At 38.0% G+C, this 26,301-nt stretch overlaps 1 protein-coding gene across 1 annotated transcript in view; it reads right to left on the reverse strand.

Moving 5' to 3' along the window:
* Positions 1-5,400: 5,400 nt before the first annotated feature.
* PLCL2 (phospholipase C-like 2) overlaps positions 5,401-26,301 on the reverse strand; it is a 43,153-nt gene continuing 22,252 nt past the window's right edge. Inside the window, exons 4-5 of the mRNA XM_010007535.1 lie at positions 14,561-14,670; positions 5,401-6,660 (exon numbers count right to left, since the gene is read on the reverse strand). Coding sequence (XP_010005837.1) covers positions 6,481-6,660; positions 14,561-14,670 — 290 coding nt within the window. The 3' untranslated portion in view covers positions 5,401-6,480. The remainder of the gene's footprint in view (positions 6,661-14,560; positions 14,671-26,301) is intronic.

Consider the following 26,301-nt stretch of genomic DNA (forward strand, 5'->3'; position numbering starts at 1 on the left):
GAAAGAGTGCTGGAAAAATGCTCAAATTGATACAGCTCTCTCCAAGCGGATAAGCTTTGAATACTGGTTGTGAATCAAGACTCAGAAAAAAATGGGAGTAAAGTGTAATGGTTCTGTAAAACTTTGTAAATGTAAGCTTTCTGAAGTTCTGTAAACTCTACATGTAAGCACAACAATACTGCACCCTACAGAAGGATGTTCAGGAAATGCTGTTTCCAGTCCTGCTTGCCAGCTGCTCCCTGTCACAGGGGTGAGGGTCTCTGCAGTGGAGGGACAGCCATTGCTCTCCTTCCCTACCACCTCCACAGTTAGAGGTTCCTGGTCTAAGAGGTGATCCTTACTTCTTCGTCCGAAGAAATTTTGTCTTCTTTTCAGTAATCCTGGACCAGTACAATATATAAAAATATATTTGAAGAACAGTATGTTTTGTTACATATTCAGACTTAAGAAATGTAATAATTATTTGGCTGTGGATGTATTAAAATCACAGGACACATCAGCAGTTCTGTAATTCAGGACAGAGACTGAGATCTACATCTGAGTCCCAGGGCTTTTTCTAAGATTTCTGGGAAGGGTTTTTCTGATCCATAAAATACAGACCAAGATAAAAAGTAGTCATGCTGTGAGCATTAAGTCCATATTGTAAGAGTATAACTAATCTTCTTTTACTCTCTTACTAGACAATATGGAAATCCCCAGGACTCGGGGACCCCACATGGACATGGCTTAGTTTGTAATCAGCTGATCGGATTTGTACTTTGTAGTTTATAATCAACTGATAGGATTTCTGTCTCAAAACCCTCTTCACCAATCAGCAGCACATTTGAGTATGTCTGCTAAGTACATGCCACTGAAAAACTACGTAGGTATCAGAGCACTTTGTTATAAAGTACCTAGTGAAACCTGACCTCTGGGGCATTCAAACACAAAAAGTGCTGCCATCTCAAGATGTATTACTTATATGCCAGTTTATTTTGCTCCTAGCTGCCTTCTGTGGGGATTATGTCTTTTCTGCAGTTACACATTATGTTTCTTCTGCTATTCAGAATATGGTAGGTGTCATTTCCTCCAATTTATCAATAGAGGAAGCTGAGGGCTGGAGAACAAAGCCCAGGCCTTCAAGTTCCTGCTCCGCATTTCCTGGCCCAGCTGCTTTCCTTCTCCCAGACAACCACCAAGGCACAGGCCAACGCTGCACCCAGCTGAGAAGGGTCTCTCTGCTCCTCCACATTTCTCTCCATGGAAAACAAACAACTAATACAACACCTAAGCTCATTCAGAAAGCTCTGCTACAGTCTTCAGGTGGCTTAGCAAGGCTGGATTGCTCTTGATAAAGCAGGCGTGGCTCATGACAGCTGAATCTCTATTTGGTTGTGCTGCTCTGTCTCCATTTCAAGCTGCCTCCTCTCATACCACTTTCCCCCTTTCCTCTCAGCTTTGGTGGGCCAAAGTGGCACCACGTGGCAACTCCTAAGAGCTGCAGTGGCAGAAGTACATACACCAAAGCAGCACATGCAGCTGGGCACGGAAAGCTAAATTAAGAGACTGGCGTTCACATCCAACCGTTCTCCCAGCATCGCTGCTCTCTTTGCCACACCAGCTAATATTGCCAAAGGAAGAAACATTACATCTCTGTCCCACAGTACCAGTAACACTTCTAATACCACTGGGAGGCATCAGGGATGCTGCCAGGTGGCACTGGGACCATGCCATCCTGTGGCTGCCCATGCTCCTGGGCTAAACATCTTTATTTTCTGCATCCAATTCTGCATATCTTCCTCCTCCTCACTGCTGCCTTTAAGTCTGTAACTGCTTTTCCAACTCGACTGACCAAAACTGATGCTCTCCTGTGTCTCTGAAGGGTTGTTGATTCTCATGTGCTCAAGTCCTCTTCCTAATCTTTCTGCTGTGCTGCTTTTTGCTAACCTTTCTTTCCACAGCCACCCAGAGAGCAGAGGTGATGAGTCAGAAAGGGAAGTTCAGTAGTGTCCAGAAACAGAAATAACCAGAAAAACCTGAAGAGTTTTACTGCCTTTTTCCTATGGAGAACAAATAAGTTGTAATGGACAAAGAACATGGGTTAGTTTTGAAAATTATCTGACTGACCCGTTCCACAGCTGCTTTCAAAATACTGAGAGCAAAAGGAATCAAGAAGGTGGTAAGAACTGTGGAGATTTTAATTTTTTTTTAAAATGTGTACTGGAGTTTAAAAGACTGGAGGTCATTATAGGACACACACAGATCTATTGATTTTTAAACCAAGTAGTTAAATATTCCATTTGGAAAGCTTAATTGGTCAGAGTAGGTGTGAACAGAAGAACTGTGGTTACGTCCTACACCTACTGCAGTCAAAAGTAGCAAGCTGATGACTTCATCAGTTTCAGAATTTTGCTCACAGTATTAGAACTCCATGGGGCTTGTCATCCTCTAGCAGCAGCACCCCAGCATACAGTCACCTGTATGAGGATCAGATGACTTCACAGTGAAGTACACGTCTTTGCAAGTGCATCCTGGGCTATCAATATGGCTGTATGATCACCCTTTTTGAGAATATTACTCTTTATACTAATTTTGAACCTTCATTAACACAAGTGTAAACCTAGGTAAGCCAAAGCTTAACGGAAGATTATTATACCATCCACAGGACATTCAGGAGATTCCTTGATCTGTGCACCAAACAATGCACATATAGCAAGAAGAAATCAGTGTTACTGATAAAGTAACATTCAGGCAGTAGAAACTAGGAAATCATACAAACTGAAGGGAAACTCAAGCACTGCAAGAGTGGAGGATTGAGTCCTTCCAGATTAGTTCATTTGATTAGTAGACCAGAGTTAAAACTTTTAGTAATCTTGGAACTCATTTCCGTTTTTCGTGCTGGCAATTCTGAATCATCCCTCTCTCTGCTGCTTCAGCTTCAAAATAGGAAAAATTAAATGCAGTAACCAGCCATGAAGTCTTATAAAAAATAGTCCTGTGCTGTATGCAGTTGCTGAATAAAGGCTTCATCAAACAGCATCTTTCACCACACCTGCATGGGCAAATTTGTGCAACTGCAGGGCACCCATCTACTACTCCTTGCTGCAGCAAGGTAAACATGTGAAGAGAAGGTAAACAAACAACATACCTGACACAAAGAGGAAATTCTGCAACACTGGACTTAAATCTTGACCCTACTGGCTTGAGTGGAATACTACGACCAACAGCAGAAGGGCCACACGTTCACCAGTAAAGCCTGGCACCCAGCTCTGTTAGGAATGCTTTTGCTCTTTTGGAGGCACTAATAGACTCAGCAGTGCTCCTTGCCAAGTGCTGCTGGGGGAATTCCTGGAGAAAACTTTTATTTTCTAGTTAGCCAGTGTGTTCAGAGGCTGGAGGGCATGGTCCCAAGCTCTGGAACTACATCTCCAATGGCTGCTACATACCATACCAAGCACAGCCAACGAGGAGGGGAGTTTAGACAGGAAGAACATAGATGAAGCTTTGACAGATGCTCCCTTTTTGAACAAGCACTGTTCATCCTTTCTCTCATGTTCAAAAAAAGATTTCACTGTTACTGTCTATATGCTTAATCTGTATGTGAACTTTCCCTTTCCCAATTAGCATTTTTTAAAATTAAGCAATATGTTGACTTAGGGCTCCATATACACCCACACTCACTGATCAATGGAGCCAAACAAAAGTAAAAAAGGTAGGTGGATCAAGAGGCACTTGTGTTTTGGCTCCATCTTTCATAGTTCAAAATTATGTAAACAGTTCAACTATTACAGCAGATTTAGGAAAATAAAGGCATATAAAAGTGTAACATCAACCTGGGATTAATTTTATTTGGAATACTTTACCAGATCTTGGGTGGTTTGTCTTCTATATAATCTAAACTAAACACTGTAAAAAAATGTACTAAAAAAGTAAATTGCATCATGGATGCAAAGAATGCTTAAAAAAAAAATAAAATTGAGAAAAATATGCTAATAAATTTGGGTTTGTAATTATTGTCACTGGGTTAACAACAGAACCTGGTACTTTGCTTGCAGGTGTTTATCCTGCATTTTTTTTACATACCAGATGTAAACTCCCTAAGGGATTTTTAGCTACTCACCACCTTTCCAAGTATCTGCTTGACTGAGTTAATTTAAAGGCTTGATGATACATACAGATCTGGACCGAGTATGAATAATGCCCAAAAGTAACCTCTGTTTTAAGGAATCAGCACTGCACAAGAATCCAGACACATTCAAATGGTCACTTTCTTAAATGCATATATTTTAAAAAATTTTCTTCATGTTTCTGTGTTATTTTTTAAAGCAGATACTATATAACAATATTCAAAAAAAAGTATTAACCTCCTTTTTAAGAAGACAGAGCAGTATCAGAGTAAGCAGAATTATATATATTGAAGAGTTTAACACCCAAAATCTGTCACAGCCCTAACTCATGTGATACTTACGTTTCACCTACTTTTTATTTGGCCTTAAAGCAAAGAAACCATCAAACTCTGTTTAATCCTTCCATTGTTCCCTGATCACTTTCAAGGATGTAATGTGCTAAACAGGAAGATACAAATGCAAGGAATAACCAAGCAGTTACACTTCCCAGTTAGGGCTAAAAGTTGGAACTAAAATTCCAACAGCCTACGTTTGGGGTTTTCTCATAAAGGGAAACTGTGTATTCACGGCCTGGAAGAATCTTCAGATAACACAGTGATTTTGCTGTAGATAAATTATGTTTAGATCTTACAGACTCGACCTTGTAAGAGGAATTTCATACTGACTGAGTACATTTAGCAGCTGTGAATTTCATGTTGCTTCCCATCAATTTCAGGTGCAATTGCAAGACTTCCAGCTGAAAACATGGAGATGGACTGCCCAAAACACAATGCCTGCAGGTGTTTACCAAGGGTTAAATGGTTCTTTTTGTACCACACAAAATAGAACTTGCTCCTGTCCAGACTGTAACACTGAGGCACAGTCTGTCACTAGACACTGAAAAAAAGTAGCACCTTCTAAAACTGCCCCTAGCCCATGCAGTTTGACATTTAAAAGTGCAGGCTCAAGATGTGATATTTACTGTGCAGATTATTTTCATCTCCTCCCCCGCCTTTAATTGTATAGTGACTAGAAAATAAATTTAAATCCCTAATAATTCAGATTAAGTGCAAATATACTGAGACTCTTGGTCACAGCTCCATTGGCTTTTATAGGATGGTATATATCTAGAGATATTAATTACCATCTGAATGTAGAAGCAGCATCCTTAATTGGTTAAAAAAATAAACATCAGTGTAGAATGCATGTCCTGAAGACCACTAATTAAATTAATACTATTCAACAGACATCACCGTCTTCCCTTTTTTCCCCCACAACTGAACAAAAAATACATTTTCATCTCTGTAGGATCGTGCTTGTTTTTCTTCAAATTTATTAACTTCTGTAATTATATAGTCCATTTTATTGTTAAATCAGAAACAGTAAGAGAACACTCTAGGTTGGTATAGTCATTTTACAATGAGCATATCAGCTACAATACCTTTACCTAATGTCAGAAAACCAAAACAGAACGAGAACAGCAATTTAGCTTTTTTGTTTGTTTTTTTTTGACAAACTTGCTTATTGAGATATAACCTATTCTGTAAGGAAGAAAATACTTAAAAAATAAAAAAGTTAAAATTTAGTTAAAAGCTTTACTTGTCTGGGAGCAATCTCATAAAACTCTTCAATATGAGCACTTTCACTTCACAAAATGAAAAACTATTTACAACATTTTGCTTGCAGTTTGGTCACATTATCTACACACATCTGCAGAAATCTTAGGCAAAATAGGTATGTATCTTCTTCTGACATAGGCTATCAGATTGATTGCACATTTTCCTTTTACATAATGGCTCTCCTATAGTGCACTGAAGTCAGTGATCACTGTCTAATTACATTCTCATTTTAATTTATGGCTCAACAATAAAATACCACTTCAAACCCAGTATCTGCATGGCTGAATTACATATAGTGTGAAACATGCAGATTCTACTTGTTTCAACCTGATTTTCAAAAGAATAATTCACCTCACTAGCACAATTAAAAAATTGTGCCAAGTAATAAAGGACCTATGCATCTAACTTGCTTGAAAATCAAGGTATCTTGTCAAATTCTGTCAACTGATTTCCCTTCTAGTTACAGTTCACTTAAAAACATCCACTTCCCTATGGCACTATGATGAACTTTTAAGCCCACTATTACTGAATTACAGTATCTTTTACATATGTACTATATTTTGGCCAATAATCTAATTTCCATGTTACACAATATCATTGCCTTCACAAGCAGAGCTGCTACATACATTCACAGTTTCGATAGATTGTAATCAGTTTCTCCAGTTGTGCTTTAAAAATTCCAAATACATTCCAACAGTAAGTGCAAAGCAAATGTTCTATGCAGCTACAATTGGTCACAGAGTTATAAACTCCATAATTATGAGAAGAACGTTCTCTCATTCTCCATTTTCATCACCTGCTCTTTCAGGTATGACCTCCAGACTTCGACGGGGCTTTGAGATTCCTGCATTTTCAGTGCCTGGCTTATTGAGTCCACACGAAATAGTGGCATAATGGATTTGTTTCAGATTCTCCAGTGCTTCATTTTTAGCATATTTGAGAAGATCAGCTTGTCCCTGTAAGAAAAAAAAATGCAGTTAGAATACACAATTGATAACAGCATTCTCTTTTTTTTTTTCCCCTTTCTGTTTGTTTCAGATTAACAGTACAGGTGCCTTGCTCAAAAAAACCCAGCAAATTAAAAAATAAAACCCAACCCAACAAAACAAAACAAACCTCAAAATTTGATTACTTGAAGCTAGTAAGAACTCTTTGCCTTCTCTGGAGGCCACTGGTTGCTTAAACAAAGGGATAGGGATCATTTCTACTTAAAAGCTTTCAGGAGAGTAATCTGCACCATGTTTTTAATCCATGCAGAATAGAAAAGTTTCTGCATAGAGAGAATTGCAAAGGCTGATTTTAATACTTCAGGGAGCAGTTAAAACTATTTTGGTTTTTGGATCTTTGACTTTTTTTCCCCTAGCAATGTGATTCATTCACTAGTAGCATGGTAAAGGATCAATGTTTGTCAGAGCATGAAATATGAAAATGCAGGTTGGCAGCAGCACATAAAAAAGGAGAGTGATGACAAAAGCTTCACAGGGTTGTTTGCAGCTCAGCACTATGCCCCCTTTACTTGATAAGTAAGGAAGTTTTAAGCAAAGCTGTGAGAGCAACTGTCCTAGACCCAAGTGAATTAGTTCTGTCCTGCACTATTAGCTACTCCTTTGTATTGATTAATCCCTCTTAACAGCAACAGTTCTCATGAGCAGGCTATGGACCAGGCAGTCCTGCAGCCATACTCTGCCTACCCTGCCCAAGTGCAGGGAATGAGCACACGTGTCATACCAGGGGACACAAACACACAGGAAGTCTGTAAGGGCCAAAGTGATTGTGCTGGGTCTGCAGTCTTGAAGAACTGCCCCACAGCTTACAGAAAAGCAAACGATGCTTCAAAAACAGTGTATCTTCAACACTAAAATTTCCAACTGAACAGGAGAAAAACACAGAGACTGTGTGTTTCAGAATGTCAGTCTCTATGATGTCTGATAAGATACAAAGACTGACTGCACCTTTTCCTGCAATTGGGGTACTTGTGTCCTTCCTGTGTAATTTCTGGCTCCTGACAGACACTACTCTGGAACAGATGCTAATGTCTCTTCTAGAGACATATCAGCTATGTTGCCTCTCCTCTTCTGCGAAATAAGGCTGAAATCCAGCTGTACTTTTTCATTTAAAAAATAAAGGAGGAGAGGTAGAACAGCAATCAGATAAAAGTATATGTGCGCTTACAGTGTGATACTTCAGCATTTCTTCTTTAGCAACTCAGAATAAATACTACTCCAGGAAGTAAGCAAAATTATGCATTGAAAACAAATATTGCTTTCTTCAAAGAAATAGTGTCCCCACTCCACTTATCCAAGAATATAATAGCCAAAGTGTTTTTTTCTGATTACCAGACAGGAAAAAATAATCTAGAAGTTCACCAATGACAGCCCAAGCTTCAGCAATATTTTCTTCTACAGCAAACCAGGGCTACTTTTCTTTCTTTTTTTATTTTAGATCACATACTTTTTTCCAAACTGACAAACAACTAAAAGCTAATTTAAAACACTCCAACAGACTAAATGAGTCATATCTGGAGTGCATCTTTTTCTAGCCCAAGTTCCATTTTACATGGATTAGTAGAATATAGTTCTGGAAATTTAATCAAGCTGTTTATTATAGGCAGAGCTGCTAGCAACAGTCTATTAATAAAGTTGCCTAAAACTTCTAATTAAAAAAAAAACTGCTTTCAGTAGCTTACATGCTTGCCAAACTTTTAACTACTTCAGCTGATAGTCTCTATGCAGGATTTGTGCCATCGACAGATTTTATTGTTATTACTGTTCAATATTATTCTTTAACCTCATCCATATGGTTCATTCAGTTCTTAAAATAAAGACAGTAAAATGCTCTCAGGATTTTTTTTAACAATCTTCCATCCTTTCCTCCTCATTCTCACTTGGAGTGGGGACTTGAAATGTAAATTACTTCAGGGGCCCAGAGGAGTGGATCCAGGTTACGAATTTTTTATAACCAAAAATCAGATTCTGAACATAATTAATACAGTTACTTGGGATCTCATTCTTGGTCATTCTTCATCTTTTGACAGTTCCAGCATGTGGCAAGACAATGAATATTCCATTCCCACATCATCATGAATATGCGCTAGAAGAAAAAGTTGGGGCTTTTTGTACGGCTTCTCCAGATTGTTTTCCAACCACCATTTGGCTGCCCATGCAGGCAGTCCAAAAGCCAGACTGGAGGAGGAGAAGAACAGCCTCTAGGACTGACCTGGAAAGAAGTCTAGGGCTGCCAATAGGGAATTTGGACTGTATTAGGCAAAGCAGAAACTAGATCTTACTGGTGGAGGAGATTTGTGAACTAATGAAAATGAGCAGTGTGGCGACACTTAACTTAGACCAACCTGGTGACGAAGAAAGGGCCAGACCAAGGAAACAACTGGATTGACATACACAAAGAAAATTAAGCCACCATCCTGACAGATGCCTGCAAATGACAAACCAGTAGATGGACTAACAACACAAAAGAGTGAGAGAGCTTGGTAATGAGACTGAAAGCTGATTAGAGAAAAAAACCTGCAGAGCAAGGAGAAGAGACTGCAGAATATAAAGTAAAAAGGTAAGATTATGAAAAAACTAAAATTACAACTCATCAGGAAGGATCTCTGGAAGAGACAAAGAGAGGCCAATATGAACTGGAAAGCAATGGTAAAAACTGCCAGAAGAGAAAACGAGGCACCAACTGGGAACAAATTACTGGATAGAAAAGAGAGAGGAAGGAGTCAAATGGGGTTAGTGGGAACGGCTAGATTTTCAGCAGGCACGTTTGGAAAAATCTGAACAAGATAGACAAACTTTGTAGATTAAAGCAAAACTGGGATAAGGGGCTGGATTATTGCAGACAACAGGGGTTCAAACTAAACACATTTGGCCAAGTAGGATCAAGTTTACACCAGGGTAAAATATTAAAATGAATTTGTGCACATGAGGTATTCTCTTCTCCAACACTTACAACAAAGCAATTGATTTCTAAATGCCAGTGAACTCAGAAAAATGTTTGTGAAACCAACCATGTTGTCATTATCTGTTGGCCTGTCTTGAACCAAAGGCAAAACAAGAGCCAACCACTGCTACTGCATATGGCACAAGCTCAAGTGACGAGGTCTGTGCAATTTTAAAGAGCCTAGCTCTGCTGATGTACCATCATGAAGCCACACGCTGAGGGAAAAATGCAGTATGCATCTTCAAGCTGTATTCATATGTCTCCTGAAGTCAAATGTCTCTTGTTGAAGGGTTCTCAAGATACTGTTTCAAATCCTTACATTCTGTATGTGCATGAGATCCTGTGCTACTGATTTAATAAGTAAATTAATAGTACAGTGAGTTGAGTACAAGTGGAAACAGAAGAATCCCTCCCATCTCAGAGGTCTTTCACTTCCTCACCAGGCCCAAATGGCTGTACAATACTTGCTCTTAAAATGCTTACTGTAAAGCCAATACAAGTAACCTATGAATGGCTCAAATGAGGAAGTAAACAAAGTAAATCATCATTCATGGACAAAGCTGGTCCAGAGAGACAACTCAACACTGGAATCTGGAGCAGTCGCAGAACTAAAACCATCTAATATTTCCTATATTGTAGGCTGGCTCTGTCAGCCCTTCACCTCAGGGAAGTGAATTCAGTCCTTTAGGGCTGTCTAGCAAACACACCACAAAACTCCAATTTACTCCCATCACTGTGCTTAACAGGCATTCTGTGCTAATGCCCATCTAAGGACCAGGACTGATGCAGGCCTTGCACATCCCAAGTACAGAGCACTGCCAGAGTGCTGTCCTCACAGCAGCAGACAGCAAGCCTGGCTCCCTTTCCCTCATCGTGGTTAGAATTCACTAACAGAACCGAGCACTATGTAGTACCTATTTCACACATTGATGTTTAGAAGATACAGAAAATTAATCAAGCATCAAGTTGTCTTGTAGGCAGATGTGAAAAAGACCTTAGAGAACATCAAAGAATCCACTTGAAGATTTGTCCATAAAATTCAAACTTTTTTTGCCCAATAGGTATTTAAGAAGTTGCCCCCTGTAAGTGCCCTGAGCATTCCATTTATAAATATTTTTATAAAAATAATGTAGGTGCACAGCCAATGTCATTACAGAGCTAAGAGATGCCATTAACTGCATGCCTTGGGCTTTCTTTCAAGAGAAAGTAATTTGTGTTGTCTAATATGATATGTCTAAAAACTCATAGCAAAAAGAAGCATCTAACAAATGCTGGAGTCAGGACTCCCAACATCATTCCAAGTTCTTCCACTGAAATGTCTCTGGATTAAAACAGCTCTTTGTTTCAAAGACTAATTTAATGATGCTGTCATGCTCTTCCTATGGGAATCTCAAATTCTGAGCCTTCATAGGTTGTTTTGGTTTTTTTGCTATGCCAAGAAACTCTGCAAATCGTTACATTATGTTATTTGTAAGAATCTGATGCAATAGTACTTAAGAGTGATTCTCTTTCTTCAGCTGTGTACTCTTTCTGGCAGGAAATGTGATTCTCTATGTTTAGAAAACATGAGTGCTATCAGACTGAGTAATGACAAATAAATTACAAGCAAATGATCTTGCAAACTGCCTTTTTGAAAGAGAAGAATATTCTAATACTGTACAACTTCTAAATCTCTTAGGTAGGCAACAAAGTCCTCTAAAACAGACTAAATTCACTATAACTGGTGTTCTGAAATTAAACAAATATCTCTGTGTGCATATATTAGGTGCATAAAAACGGGAACATGTGCACATAAATGTAAACAAATTGAATAAAGCTATTTCAGCTGAATTCAAACACACTATACCAATAATAAATTTTACCACACGGCTTCAAATGAGGAAAAATGCAATCCTTTAAAATAGTAACTTTAACATGTGTGCACACACACGCACACACACGCACACACATAGATACTTCACAGCTGTGTCAGATGTTCTAAAACAAAGAGTTCTCCTAGAATCAAGCTGTCAATTTTGTTATTTTAACAAAGTTTCCATTACATCAACTGCAGTCAAAATATCCCAACTGAATAAAAAGATCAATATGTACCTTGAGGGCAAAATGCAGTTAATCAGTTTGGAAAATACATCAGCCACACCCAGTAAGCATTCTGCACTTCCTCTTCCAGGGAGCTGGGGATGGCACTCATGCAGTATTATTTAGTAATGCTGTTCAGAGCCACACAGCAATTACTAAATCATAGCCAAGAGACCATGTAAAGCACCCTTCCTGTTTACAAGAACAATAGTTAGATCCATGTAACATATCTAACTGCCTTCAGTGTGTTTGTTGCTCAAATGCCTTGCTTGTTGAACAGCAAAATTTGGGGCCACTAAAGGAAAGTGTTTTATTTTTGTGCTATTAAAGAGGGAAATTAGTTTGACATAGGTAAGGGAATTCAACAGAAAAACAAATTCTTCTTGAAGTGGCTAACTGTCTCATTCTCCTCATCAACTTTTACTCTACAAAATGTGGACATTCACTTTCCATGCCTGTACTCACATTTTTTAGAGTAGTGGAAAAATGGAAAATAGGAATGGAAAAACAAAATTATGACTGCGAGTCTTCTTCTTCAGACAGAAGGAGTAATGTCTTAGAAACTGATAGACTTTCTCTATTTAATTATGTAATGCAAGATAAGTTACAGTTGCAGCCTACAGTTAAAAGAGTTTAGAGTGAAAAAATTCAGTGTGTTCCTTCAAACAAATCACAACCTCTGACTTTCTGTACATCTAACTGGGAGTAACTTCACTTAATAGATGTCTGTGTGGATTATCATAGTCATAAATAACTTCTAAGATGTAACAGCATACCAGAATTTTCTGAAACACTACCTGTTTAAAAGTTTCAACAACAGGCTGATTAACACCTCAATTTTTTTATAAAGTATTAATTATGCAACAAACTGTACCTTCCTGCAGAAAGTGCCTTAATCTGCGAGTAGAAAAAAAGTCATTGTTGAAAGTGTTTTCTCAATAATATCTTCAAAAGAAAGGCCTTCTAACTTTATAGCCATGTTAATCCTAAGGACAGGTACAAAAGCCCTTCAGATCTACCATGTGGGTTCTCCAATTCCTGGCTAATGCAGAAATCACAACTTCATATTCCAGTTGCTCATCAACTGCAAACATTGCTCCCCACCACCCACCCCTTGTGTTCTGAATGGAAAGCAGAGGTGAAGCAAAGGTACTGCTGTTTCAGGCAGAATTAAAATAGATTTGCCTATCCAAGCTGGTATCTGACACCTTTGACAAGAAAAGGAGAGAAGGGATAAGAATTTATTTCCTTGACACTTGCCCTAAACCACTGAACTGACCCACCTCCTCTATATCCCTAGGTAGCACAGGAATCATACTTGACACATCCCATACACTGTCTTCAGGAAACTGCTCTAATGAAGGAAAGTGATAGATTGGTCTTTTATCTATAAGCAGAACCTTAAACTCTTTTTTAATTCTCCTTTGTATTGGATTTGTGCAGTGTAACACAATGGGGACTAGAGCACCAAGCAACATTGTGAAAATCTTAACAGTTAAAACCAACATGGAAAGCTGGAGAAATACATGTGTATTACTGCTTTTCTGTAGTAGTTCACTGTAAGAAGCAGCAATAGGGAATTCTATTTTCAATCAGTACTAAAAATAAAATAATGTGAGAGAAAATAGTTTTCTTTATAATTAAAACAGACTTTAATGTCATGATGAAATATTTGACTGAGTGGGAGAGAAGAATTCATTAGTGGATGTAAACACGCAACTTGAATAATTTGGGCTAAGAGGATAGTGTCAAGGGAATAAATTAAGGCAGGCAGTTTTGCTACCTCTCTAAATTTTGCAATACTATGCTGAGATGAAAGACTAGCAATAAGAAACCTGAACTGTTCCACATTCTAGTTTCCTGAGGGTCTCTAGCTGAAAGTTTGTTATACTTAATCACTTACTGATGTGTCAAAACATAAGTAAATGTGCTTAACAAAATGCAAAGAAAAGCTGCAGCTCATATATACTCAACTTGCTCTGGCCCAGATTACTAATGTAATTTGTCTTTATAATTAATCATCATTCAGCACAGACTGCAATAGCAACAACTTCCTTTTTGTTTTTCAGTAACTGCAGTAACCTTAACACTTACTCCCTTTCAAATCACAAAGCAGGGTTTAAACAGTGGAATAGCTTCCTCCCAGCCCATGTTGCTTCACATAAATCTGTATTAATTATTTCACCCATGTATTCAAGATTACAGTGGATCCTGTTAACATTAAAAGGCTGTAAGAAGAAAATTAAACTAAATTAAACACCCGCAAAAAAACCCCACAAAACAAAACACACAAAAACCCATGTAACAGAAAAGAATAAAAATTAATATTAAGAGTCTGCTGTGTTTTCAAGTTATATAAACTGAACTGAACATGGTTATGGAAGTGAACAAATCCAATTGAACTGTGGCACAGAACAATGACCAATAACAAAATTAGAAAGTCAGCTGTGCATGGGGAAAAATACCATAACTAACCAAAGACACATTACCTTTAATATTGTAATGTTCCATGTAAAACTCTCTACTGATTTTTGCAGTTTTCTTTCTTTTAAGCCTTCTCTTGCTCCTATGTTGTGCAGGTTTTCATGAAACTCCATTGCTGTGAAGAATAAAAGAGGGAGGAATATAGTATCTATTTTAATGCATTTTTGTGGTCAAAGAGAGCGATTTGAAACTAATAAAGCAAAAGAACAGAGAAAAAGCTGCAGAAATTTTACTTTTCAAGCACAAATGTATGTGGTCTAGCAGAGTGCAATGTTACACAACATGTCAATATACACAAACCTCTTAAAGTCATAGTCCACACTTAAGTCCCTGTTAGGTCACTACCTTTAATATTGTAATGTTCCATGTAAAACTCTCTACTGATTTTTGCAGTTTTCTTTCTTTTAAGCCTTCTCTTGCTCCTATGTTGTGCAGGTTTTCATGAAACTCCATTGCTGTGAAGAATAAAAGAGGGAGGAATATAGTATCTATTTTAATGCATTTTTGTGGTCAAAGAGAGCGATTTGAAACTAATAAAGCAAAAGAACAGAGAAAAAGCTGCAGAAATTTTACTTTTCAAGCACAAATGTATGTGGTCTAGCAGAGTGCAATGTTACACAACATGTCAATATACACAAACCTCTTAAAGTCATAGTCCACACTTAAGTCCCTGTTAGGTCACTGCCATACAAAGGTGGAACCCAGAAAATATTTACTAAACAAAAATATTCTGTAAGTACAACTGAATTTGTTGCATTTGTATGTAAAAAACATTTTGAGAGTTGCTATAGAATGGGAACAGTAATTTCATTGAAAACTCTTATCTCAACAAATTTATTTTTTGTCTTGCTTTTTTATGCAATAAATTTATACCACAGCTGTCCAGCTTACAGCTTATATGGTAGGGTCAGCCCAAAAAGTAACCTTCTCACCTTACCCCTGAGGAGGAAAGGAGCAACTGTGAAGGAGGAGTGCCAAGCAAACCGCCAAGGACATTTCACCACACCCATATAAACTTCTGTGTCCACAAAACCTGTACCTGACAAACTCAAACAAAAAAAATGTGGCAAAATTCAGACTAGCTTGAACTAAACATTGAGTGGAGTGACCAGAGCTTTAGTTTAAACTCAGCGCACTGCACAGATGTAAGAAAAATACTTTTACTTCCACGCTGCTGTTGCAAATCATACAAAAAAGAATTTGAACCATTTTTCTTCATATGGGGGAAGCAAAATATCCTTGCATGGGTACACACATCAACCCAGAATGGATTACAGCAACTCGCCTAGGGGAGTCCTACGTTACATTGTGCCCTCAGGATCTCCCTCAGTAATAACATAATGGGTATTTTGAGGGCAAAAGTTGCCAAGTGGTTCTGACTTAAACCTATGAACATAAAACCAAGTTATAGCTTTATTACACATTATGATTTTAACTACGTTTGTTGAGATCTTCTATTTGCCCAGTGAGTGTATGTGCTTCCACATTTACATGTAATCAATTATCATGGCATAAGCATACAAACTTGCATTGGCTGCTAGTTCTGAAGTAGATGGACTTTCAAGGCCATTATCCTGTCTATTCTTCATAATCTCTCATGTCTCATTACAAGAAAGAGATATGACAATGGTTTAATTGTACATTCCCTTACTCCTATATCTACACACATGCACCTTTTCAAAATTATTCATAAATTCATTTTTAAAGACAAGATTGTTCTTATTAGGTTTCCTTGTAAGTTTTACTACAATAAATGACAATATTTTCCCTGAATTAAACTACTGTATCATTTTTATTTCAAACACTTCTCTATAGCTCAGACTCAGCCTCTAGAGTACTGCCTCAGGTAAACCATTCATACTATATTTCACCAACAGAGTTTTCTTACCAGGAGAGAAAGTAAAGTTAATTCATCCACCACTGTTTCCAAGTACCCATTTCCTGTTCACATAATCCAAAAAAAGAAATCCCTATATAACAGATCATGGAAGGATTATGCACAGATCCTTATTTACAACATTACATTTCTAGAGCCACCATGGAAACACAGATTTTCTGATCTGTACCACGAATTCTGAGACTACATTGCTAAGCTTCTGGAGTTCCATACCTCATTTCCATCTTTATAAATATTGCCCTTCAGGTACTAGTGACTGATGATAACCTTGAACTCAAGTTGCTCAGAGAGAGATTAAGAATTATGTTGAGGGCCTGCACGATGGATGTGAAAATTATGCTTTGCAGATTTCAGATTATTCTTACACATACAAAGCCACTAGTATCTCCAACATGGAGACAGTGGTGACCACATATTCTGCTGGAAGAGCTCTTTTCTGGCTCACTGCCTACATTCTGTGGTGTCTCTCTTCCTTGTTTACCCTTGTACCATGTTACATTTCTGTTCTGCCAAAGCCACTCCATTCTAGATATATATCCCTGGCAGTTAGCAGCAACATATCAGGGTCCTTTTTTAGAAAATCAAACAAAGTAGTATCATCCTAACAGGGCTCACACATGTAAACCCTCAGCAAACAAGTGCCTTCTGCTGGAACAGCACTCACCACACCACTTTCCTTAAGACCTCTTACGGACTGGACAGGACAACTCCCATTATGATGCTAAACTAAAGCTATCCTACTCCAAACCTAAATATACAACCAGGGACAAGTAGATTTCAGTTTTGTTTTTCTTCCTATTACTAGCTTATCTGATAAATTGAAGCGGATTCTTCTACCCCTAAGTCTCAGCTTTTCCATCTGTGGAATGGAAGGAATTATATTCATCATGCAATATATGGGCAACTGAATCTTTAAGTATGAATGCAGCTCAGTATTTAACTGTTGACTACAATCTCTTAGTAATCTCCTTCTCTGGTCCTGCTTGGTTTTCTTGCATTTTGTCTTGCATTTGTCTTAATGCATTAATAGTGGCAAGGTTATAACAGAAGTGTTAAATTCCAAAGGAAAAATGACTTCTCAGATGATAACAGAAAATGGAAAAAAGAGGAAAGAGCTTTTAATTAACAGCTAAATTAATAAAATTAAAAACACTCACACAGAAGTGCTTTTAAGATACTAATGAAAAATAACTAGATTTTAACATTTTTAATAAATACACCAATTTTTCTCTCTCCTTCCAAGTTAAAATGAAGATATAGTAGGCAGGTTACATTTACAAGGCTTAATTACTTCTACAAGTACTAGTCCATTAGTCATTTCCAACTGCCTGAGAGCTCTTGGAGGATAACAGACATAATACTACCCTGATTAATACTAACCTCTTAATATATTTATGCATGTACCACTTGATTAATCCAAAAAGAATAAGGTATTCATGTTTTCCATTTTTACTGGCAGATATTTAAAAGGATATAATTCAAAAGTTTCTGAGTGATGGATCATTAAGATTATGTAGGATGCGTGTACTTCTTGTGTTCAGGTGGAATTTCCTGTTTTTCAATTTCTGCCAACTGCACAAACCATAGACTCACAGAATGGTTTGCACTGGAAGGGACCTTAAAGATCACCTAGTTTCAACTCCCTGGCCGTGGGCAGGGACCCTCCCACTAGACCAGGTTGCTCCAAGCCTCATCTAACCTGGCCTTGAATATTTCCAAGGAGGAGGAATCCACAACCTCCCTGGGCAACCTGTTCCAGTGTCTCACCACCCTCAAAGAGTTTATATTCCTAATGTCTAACCTAAATCTACCCTCATCTAGTTTGAAACCATTCCCTCTCACCCTACCACGACATGTCCTTGCACAAACTCCCTGGCTTACTTGCCTGTAGGCTCCCTTCAGGTACTGGAAGGCTCCTATAAAGTCTCCCCAGAGGTCTGTATCCATAGTATAGTAGCTCCAGCCCTCTGATTATCTTTGTGGCCACTTCTGTGGTGTTTTTTGTTTGTTTGTTTGTTTTTGTTTGTTTGTTTTTGTTGTGGTTTTTTTTCTTTTTATGATGAAAATGTATTTATCTCTAATGAAGTTATTGATTGCTGTCTTGAGCCAGAATGCTAAGTTCTAGAAACACCTTCAGATAAGGGACCATTCTGGGCAACCTTTTCCAGTGTTTGATCACCTGAGCCTTCTCTGCTCCAACCTGGACAGTTCCAGCTCTCTCAGCCTCTCCTGTCCAGAATGGACGCTTCAATTCATTAATGAATCACTTTTGTGGCCCTTGCTCGACTCTCACCAATATGTCTGTGTCTCTCTTTTAAGGGGGAATCCAGACCTGCATGCAGCACTGGAGATGTGACCTCATCAATGCTGACTAGAGGAGAAGGACCAGCTCCCTCAGTTAGTTCTCTATCTTTTGTCAGCATGCTGAGGATGTGCTCTGCCCCATCATCCAGGTGACAACCAAAAATGTTTCAACAGTAGTAGCTCCAGCATCAATGTCTGGGGCACACCACTGGTCACTGTCCTCCAGATGGGCTTCATGCTGCTGATCACAGCACTTTGAGCCTGGCTGGGCAGCTGGTTTTCAGTTGACCTCAGTGCCCACTTATCCGGCCTCTGCTTACTGCCTTGGTTTGTCTATGAGGACGTTATGAAACACAGTGCTGAAAGACTCAGTAAAATCAAAATAAAAAGCACTCACTGCTCTCCCCTCCTCCACCAAGCCAGTCACCTCACTGTAGAAGGCTGTCAGGTGGTTTTAACCCTATTTTCCCTGTGCAAATCCATGCTGACTTTCCCCAGTCCCCTTCTTGTCCTTCAAGTGTTTGAAAGTGGTTTCCAAGAGGATTTACTCCACCACCTTCTCAGGGACTGAAGGGAGGCTAAGTGGCTTTGTTCTACTTTTAACCCTTCTTGAACTTGTTAAAATGTGGTAGCTCTACTGCTTATATTACTTCTCCTCTGAGTTTCTCCTTGTGGAATATTAGAGCAATTAGTTTGCATACACTGCATTAAGAAGACTAGTCACCTCTGTAAGAGCTAACTGACAAAAGCCATATCATTTCCTAAGGGCTTGCAAAATAAAAATACTCCCATCTTTCATAATTCAAGCCTTCCATATTAAGGGCCAGCTTTTCAGTGAAACATTCATACCAACTACTGTAAGTCATGTAAATACACTGTTATGTAGGTAACAGCATAGCAATAACATTATTCAACAGCAGGTTTTAAAACTGAACAAAATATTAGAAAAAATATTTCCCAATCATAATAAAAGTTTTCACATCATATTTTGCTCTGCTGCCATGCACTATTTTTTAAAAAGCATTTTCATAAGCAATTCTTCACTATTTCCTAATAAGCAGTTTTCCCCCTCAGTGCAGAATCACTTTCTGGTTCCTCAATGAATGGCTATTAGTTTAGCTTTCATTCCATTATTGTCTCAACTTTTCCTTCTCCCTCTGACCCTCTCTCTCTCTTCTGGAATGTGTTAGATGGCTTTAACATTTCTTCATTCTCCTTGGGAATACCTTACCATTCAAGATGCTCTTCTAAAATTTTAAGTACAATTCTTTTCACACATTTTCAGTAACTTCAAATACAATGAAGGCAACAGAAGTGCTATGAAGTTGATCAATGCAACAGGAACCCTATATCACATGAGGACACTAATAAAAATTTGCTTGACTAGTCTAGCAAAAATAAAACCAAAGAGAAGTAATTGTTCTCTAGACACACATCAATCAGGTACATCTTGGACATCAAAGAATAATCATTTCAGCTAAGGAACAATATTTGGATGAGTTTCCATCTGTATAATTGGAACGTATGTAAAATGTATAACCACTGTAGATGTGGTTCTGTAAGTTGCCTTGAAAAAGATAAAATTATTCAAATAAAAAACTCATAATAATTTAAAAATAGAGCTTGCCATGATCCATTTCCAGAAATTGTACCCAGGAGTAGACTTCAGGAACTTCCAGTCCTATGGTGACAACCAAAAATGTTTCAACAGTAGTAGCTCCAGCATCAATGTCTGGGGCACACCACTGGTCACTGTCCTCCAGATGGGCTTCATGCTGCTGATCACAGCACTTTGAGCCTGGCTGGGCAGCTGGTTTTCAGTTGACCTCAGTGCCCACTTATCCGGCCTCTGCTTACTGCCTTGGTTTGTCTATGAGGACGTTATGAAACACAGTGCTGAAAGACTCAGTAAAATCAAAATAAAAAGCACTCACTGCTCTCCCCTCCTCCACCAAGCCAGTCACCTCACTGTAGAAGGCTGTCAGGTGGTTTTAACCCTATTTTCCCTGTGCAAATCCATGCTGACTTTCCCCAGTCCCCTTCTTGTCCTTCAAGTGTTTGAAAGTGGTTTCCAAGAGGATTTACTCCACCACCTTCTCAGGGACTGAAGGGAGGCTAAGTGGCTTTGTTCTACTTTTAACCCTTCTTGAACTTGTTAAAATGTGGTAGCTCTACTGCTTATATTACTTCTCCTCTGAGTTTCTCCTTGTGGAATATTAGAGCAATTAGTTTGCATACACTGCATTAAGAAGACTAGTCACCTCTGTAAGAGCTAACTGACAAAAGCCATATCATTTCCTAAGGGCTTGCAAAATAAAAATATTCCCATCTTTCATAATTCAAGCCTTCCATATTAAGGGCCAGCTTTTCAGTGAAACATTCATACCAACTACTGTAAGTCATGTAAATACACTGTTATGTAGGTAACAGCATAGCAATAACATTATTCAACAGCAGGTTTTAAAACTGAACAAAATATTAGAAAAAATATTTCCCAATCATAATAAAAGTTTTCACATCATATTTTGCTCTGCTGCCATGCACTATTTTTTAAAAAGCATTTTCATAAGCAATTCTTCACTATTTCCTAATAAGCAGTTTTCCCCCTCAGTGCAGAATCACTTTCTGGTTCCTCAATGAATGGCTATTAGTTTAGCTTTCATTCCATTATTGTCTCAACTTTTCCTTCTCCCTCTGACCCTCTCTCTCTCTTCTGGAATGTGTTAGATGGCTTTAACATTTCTTCATTCTCCTTGGGAATACCTTACCATTCAAGATGCTCTTCTAAAATTTTAAGTACAATTCTTTTCACACATTTTCAGTAACTTCAAATACAATGAAGGCAACAGAAGTGCTATGAAGTTGATCAATGCAACAGGAACCCTATATCACATGAGGACACTAATAAAAATTTGCTTGACTAGTCTAGCAAAAATAAAACCAAAGAGAAGTAATTGTTCTCTAGACACACATCAATCAGGTACATCTTGGACATCAAAGAATAATCATTTCAGCTAAGGAACAATATTTGGATGAGTTTCCATCTGTATAATTGGAACGTATGTAAAATGTATAACCACTGTAGATGTGGTTCTGTAAGTTGCCTTGAAAAAGATAAAATTATTCAAATAAAAAACTCATAATAATTTAAAAATAGAGCTTGCCATGATCCATTTCCAGAAATTGTACCCAGGAGTAGACTTCAGGAACTTCCAGTCCTATTTTTCCTCAAGCAGCTACATGATGAATCCTCTAAACAATACTACATGGCAGACCTGAAACTTGTATCAATTTCTGCTCAGCATATTCTGATGGAATGTATATGTCCATAAACTTAAAAAGAACTGTATGACAGTAGAGAAACTGGGGTGTCTTATTGCTATGACATACTCCAATAACAAACATATCTTTCCTAAGTAATTGTACAAGACAATAAAACAATCTTGATGGGCTGATAAGAATTCTGAGCTATCACTTGTCCAAACAACTTCCAGATTAGAAACTTAAGTTTCCTCTATAATCCTAGATTTTTAAGCAGTATTTTAATTGTCTCAAGTATGTTCAGAAAATACAAAAATCTTTCATGACTTAGTAGCATGTGAGCTTATAATATTTGTGTCATTTTTTTGCTGATGCTTGAAATGCTGGAACAAGGAATATGTATTTCTCTTCTTGCCCTGCATATTGGATATGTTGGCTTTGCAGAGTCAACATTATATCATCAGGAAAAAAGGTTTAATTTTGGGATGTATTTCAGAAACAACACTGTAGATACTACTAGAAGTTATTAACTGCCAACTACATTTAGCTTTGAAAAAACAGTTTCTTAATTTCTTCAAAATGAAGTAATCTCATATGAAATTCACTATCCTTAATTACTAACTAGAAATGACATCTGTTGAAAGTCAGTTAGAAATTCCCCACACTACTGGGCTTTCACTATAGTTCCAAGGTGAACTTATGTCACATTACAATGTGACATATAAAGAAGCATAAGGGATTCTGCTATTTCTAAGCTAGTTAAGATGCATGTAGTAAAAAAGTGAGTAATCTTCAGTCACCGAGCTCCATGCATTTATATTTTTGCTTTTGTACTGTACAAGATATATATATTTCTTGGAAAACTCTGATGATAACTACATGTTTATTAAAATCAAGATGTGAAGAGAGACTGAAACGTGGAAAATCTGAGTTTGTGCGTGTAAGACAAGAGTACACTGTTTGGAATCTGTGATTTGTTTGCTTTTGTAAGAGTTACCATCACAAAGCCCTGGCATACAGCCTCAGTTTATAGGAAAAAAAATGACACCTTTTCTTTAACTGAGAGCTGAGATACCAATTTACAAGGAATCCTTAGGAAAACACCAAGCACAACACTTGCTGTACTGTATTTCTAAAGCCAAATTTCTACTTGACATACTCATTTGTTTTGTTTAATGGAAGCTTTCTTGCCAAGAGCATGATTTACAACCTAGCTGAGACAGGGCTACACAGCAGGTGGACTCCTCCTGGTATGTTTTTTTTCTTAACAAAGTGCCCTATCAACGAAATAGCACAATGGTAAAACTTTGGTAGTAAGTATATATACTGAGCAGGCCGAATATGAAATGGATAGGAAACAATGTTTGTCAATACCTCGGCAAAACACATACTGATAACACTACAGGTAATCACTTCAGTCAAACTGAATACATTTGATTGCATTCTTGACCGACCACTTTGATTAAAAAACAAAACAAATACATTTCAAAAGAGTAATAAATAATATAAATGAAGTCAACATTAAATATTTTTTAAATGGAAGAAAAATACCTTACAGCTCTTGCTTAGATTACCAGATATTGCAGCATACTCGAATACTTATAAAGTTTCTGTGAATAATTTGCAGCTTAGATTACCAGATATTGCAGCATACTCATCTTGAATACTTATAAAGTTTCTGTGAATAATTTGCATACACATACACAAATCTTTGTTCTTCACAGGGAAAAAACTCCAAAAAAGCACTCTATGCAGTAACATATTTATTCCTACGTTGTGTAGTTTAAATGGTAATACAGGAAAGGAAGGAATTTTAGGAAAGAAGTTATGCTGTAAGTACTCATTTCCACATATAAATATTTAATCTGCACATACAACTGCAACACTTAGCTGCATCTTTGAAAGCCAGGGCTTTAACTTTTTACATCATTAAATATGTTTCTTAGTATTTTTCTTTCAGATTATACTCCTTAAACACTCAGGTATTCCAACCTCTCAATTTTCCTCTCAAAAAAAGTTTTTGAGAAAACTTATCAGGAAAGGAGTCTGGCTACCAGATCTCACCACCAATAAACCAAATTCTATGCTAAGACAAATTCTATGCCCGAGATAACCTTCTTATCACAACATGCCCAACAACAATGGCATCACAGTCTGCCAAAAGCCATCCTCTCTCTAAGGACTGAATTAGTATTTAGTCTTCCAAACCAGACTCATCCAGTTCCATTCACAATCACAACAATCCAACTGTCAACATAAGACACTTTCTTTAATGCTGGGGAACCACTTATGACATAAGATGGTCACCAACTTCTTTATGAGCCATCAGAAGAGTTTCAAAGTAGTTGCAGCAACAAGCTTATGCTGTGACAAAGAGGATACCTGTAACATCTAGCCTTGCTGCCATTAAAACTCAGTTACTTTCAAGGTCTCAGTAACCATCTCCACCCCCCCCCTTGTAAGAACACTCTTCTGTAACATTACCTTCTCAACACCAAAGTCAACAAAATGCGTATCAAGGAACAAAACACAAAAACCCCCACACCAACACTTTTTGTGTTCCTCCAAAACAGCAGTCCTACAAAATACACAGGAAATCAGGCCTCCCCATATTAAAAAAAATTGCTCTGAAAAGACGACTCCGGATATTTCATCCCCAGTGAAGGGAAAACTTTAATCCACAAGGACAGTCCTCCATTAACACAGACTACATTTCTGAATGTGGGTGAAGTTAAGCCACTACTGTGCTGGAGAATGAATTAATGCTGTCAACAAAGAGCAGAAACACAGGACTATGAGGGAGGTTTTTTCCATGGACTGCTGCTTCCATCTTTCATTTATCAGCCTTGATCCCCGAGAGAGACCGATGAAAGACTAAGGAAGAAAAGATCCTGATTTTACAGAATGCTAGAAAGAACACTTAATACAGACAGAGATTTATGGCACATTATAATTTCTCCCAGTCTTCAGATCCTGCTAAACCCATGTTGTTTCACTGGCAATAGTAATTACTATCTCTTTCGCTTCCACTGGAATTTAACCTCTCCTCTTTAGCATCACTTTCTGCTCCACAGAAACTGAGTACCTTTTTCTTTTGAATTGTCTGATTAACACAATTAGAGCCATTTCTCCAACATGTAATTGTTATTGTTTGATGCTACTGTTTAAAATATGAAGAAGGGGAATGTGTAGAAGGCAATAGCTAAAAAATATAAACTACAAGCTAATACAACAGATTATTTCTGTAAATATTCCTGTACTGGGAAAAGCTATTTAAAAATCAAGAGTTTTGTTTCAGCTTCTTACAATTTTATTCTAATTTTTAGTACATAATCAAATTTTCCAATCATTTTTGCTCACTGAGGTTGCTGAAAGTTGAACATGCAGCTCTAGATAGTCATCATTAACATGATTTCATCTCTTACTGGGCTAGAATTGCATTAAAAGTAGGGAAAAAAAAGGCTTTATGTGAAGGGGCAAACTCAGGAGAAGTCTGCGATACTTTGAAGTGTTTGTCCTGGAAGCAGCAAGTGAGATCATTAAGAACATCTAGAAGTATGGGAGATACATTCTGTATCCTAGGAATTATTGACCCTTGAGCAAAGTTTATCAGATTCCCAAAACACCATCCAATGTATTACAGTGAGCTATGTATGAAGAGCAATATATGAAAAATACATGTATGACTGATGTGAATAACAAAAGGGAGAGAGATCTGAATGCAAAGGACAAAGACTAATCTTCTATTCACCCATGCTATCTGATTCAAGCACAATTCACTTCCCCCTGCCCCCATCCCCATAGTACAATGTAGCCTCCAGAATATTCAAGGTACAAGAGAGGAACAGGATTACAGAGACAGGAAGTATATGCAGCAGCAGTATAACCTGAGCTGCTGTGGAGCTGCACCTGGAGATGCTTAGTGGAGTTGCTCAAGGAAAGACAAATAGGAAGCAAAAATGTAGGAAGAAATGGAGCAGAGTAAAAACGGAAAGAAAAAAAAATAAACAAAAACGAAACAGGTAAGACTGATGGACTGAATGTAGAAAGCAAGTTAAAAGACATAGAAAGAAAAGGATTGCCCTGAATATCATATAGTCATACAATTGTTTGGGTTGGAAAAGACCTTAAAGATCACCTAGTTCTAACCCTCCCGCATGGACAGGGACACCTCCCACTAAACCAAGCTGCCCAAAGCCCCATCCAACCTGGCCTTGAACACTTCCAGGGAGGGGGCACACACAACTTCCCTGGGCAATCTGTTTCAGCACCTCACCACACTCTCACATTAAAGAATTTCTTCCTGATGTCTAACCTAAATCTACCCTCTTCCAGTTTAAAACCATTCCCCCTCATCCTATCACTACATGCCCTTGTAAAAAGTCCCTCCCCCAGCTTTCCTGCAGCCCCTTCAGGTACTGGAAGCTCACTGTAAGGTTTCCCTGGAGCCTTCTCCTTTACAGGCTGAACAGCCCCAAATCTCTCAGCCTGTCTTCATAGGAGAGGTGCTCCAGCCCTCTGATCGTGTTCATAGCCCTTCTCTGAACTCACTCCAAGAACTCCATGTCCTTCCTGTGCTGGGGACTCCAGAATTGGACATAGTGCTTCAGATGCCCTTGTTTGA

The sequence above is a fragment of the Chaetura pelagica genome, unplaced genomic scaffold, assembly GCF_000747805.2.
Source record: "Chaetura pelagica isolate M959 unplaced genomic scaffold, ChaPel_1.0 scaffold10, whole genome shotgun sequence".
Classification (NCBI taxonomy): domain Eukaryota; kingdom Metazoa; phylum Chordata; class Aves; order Apodiformes; family Apodidae; genus Chaetura; species Chaetura pelagica.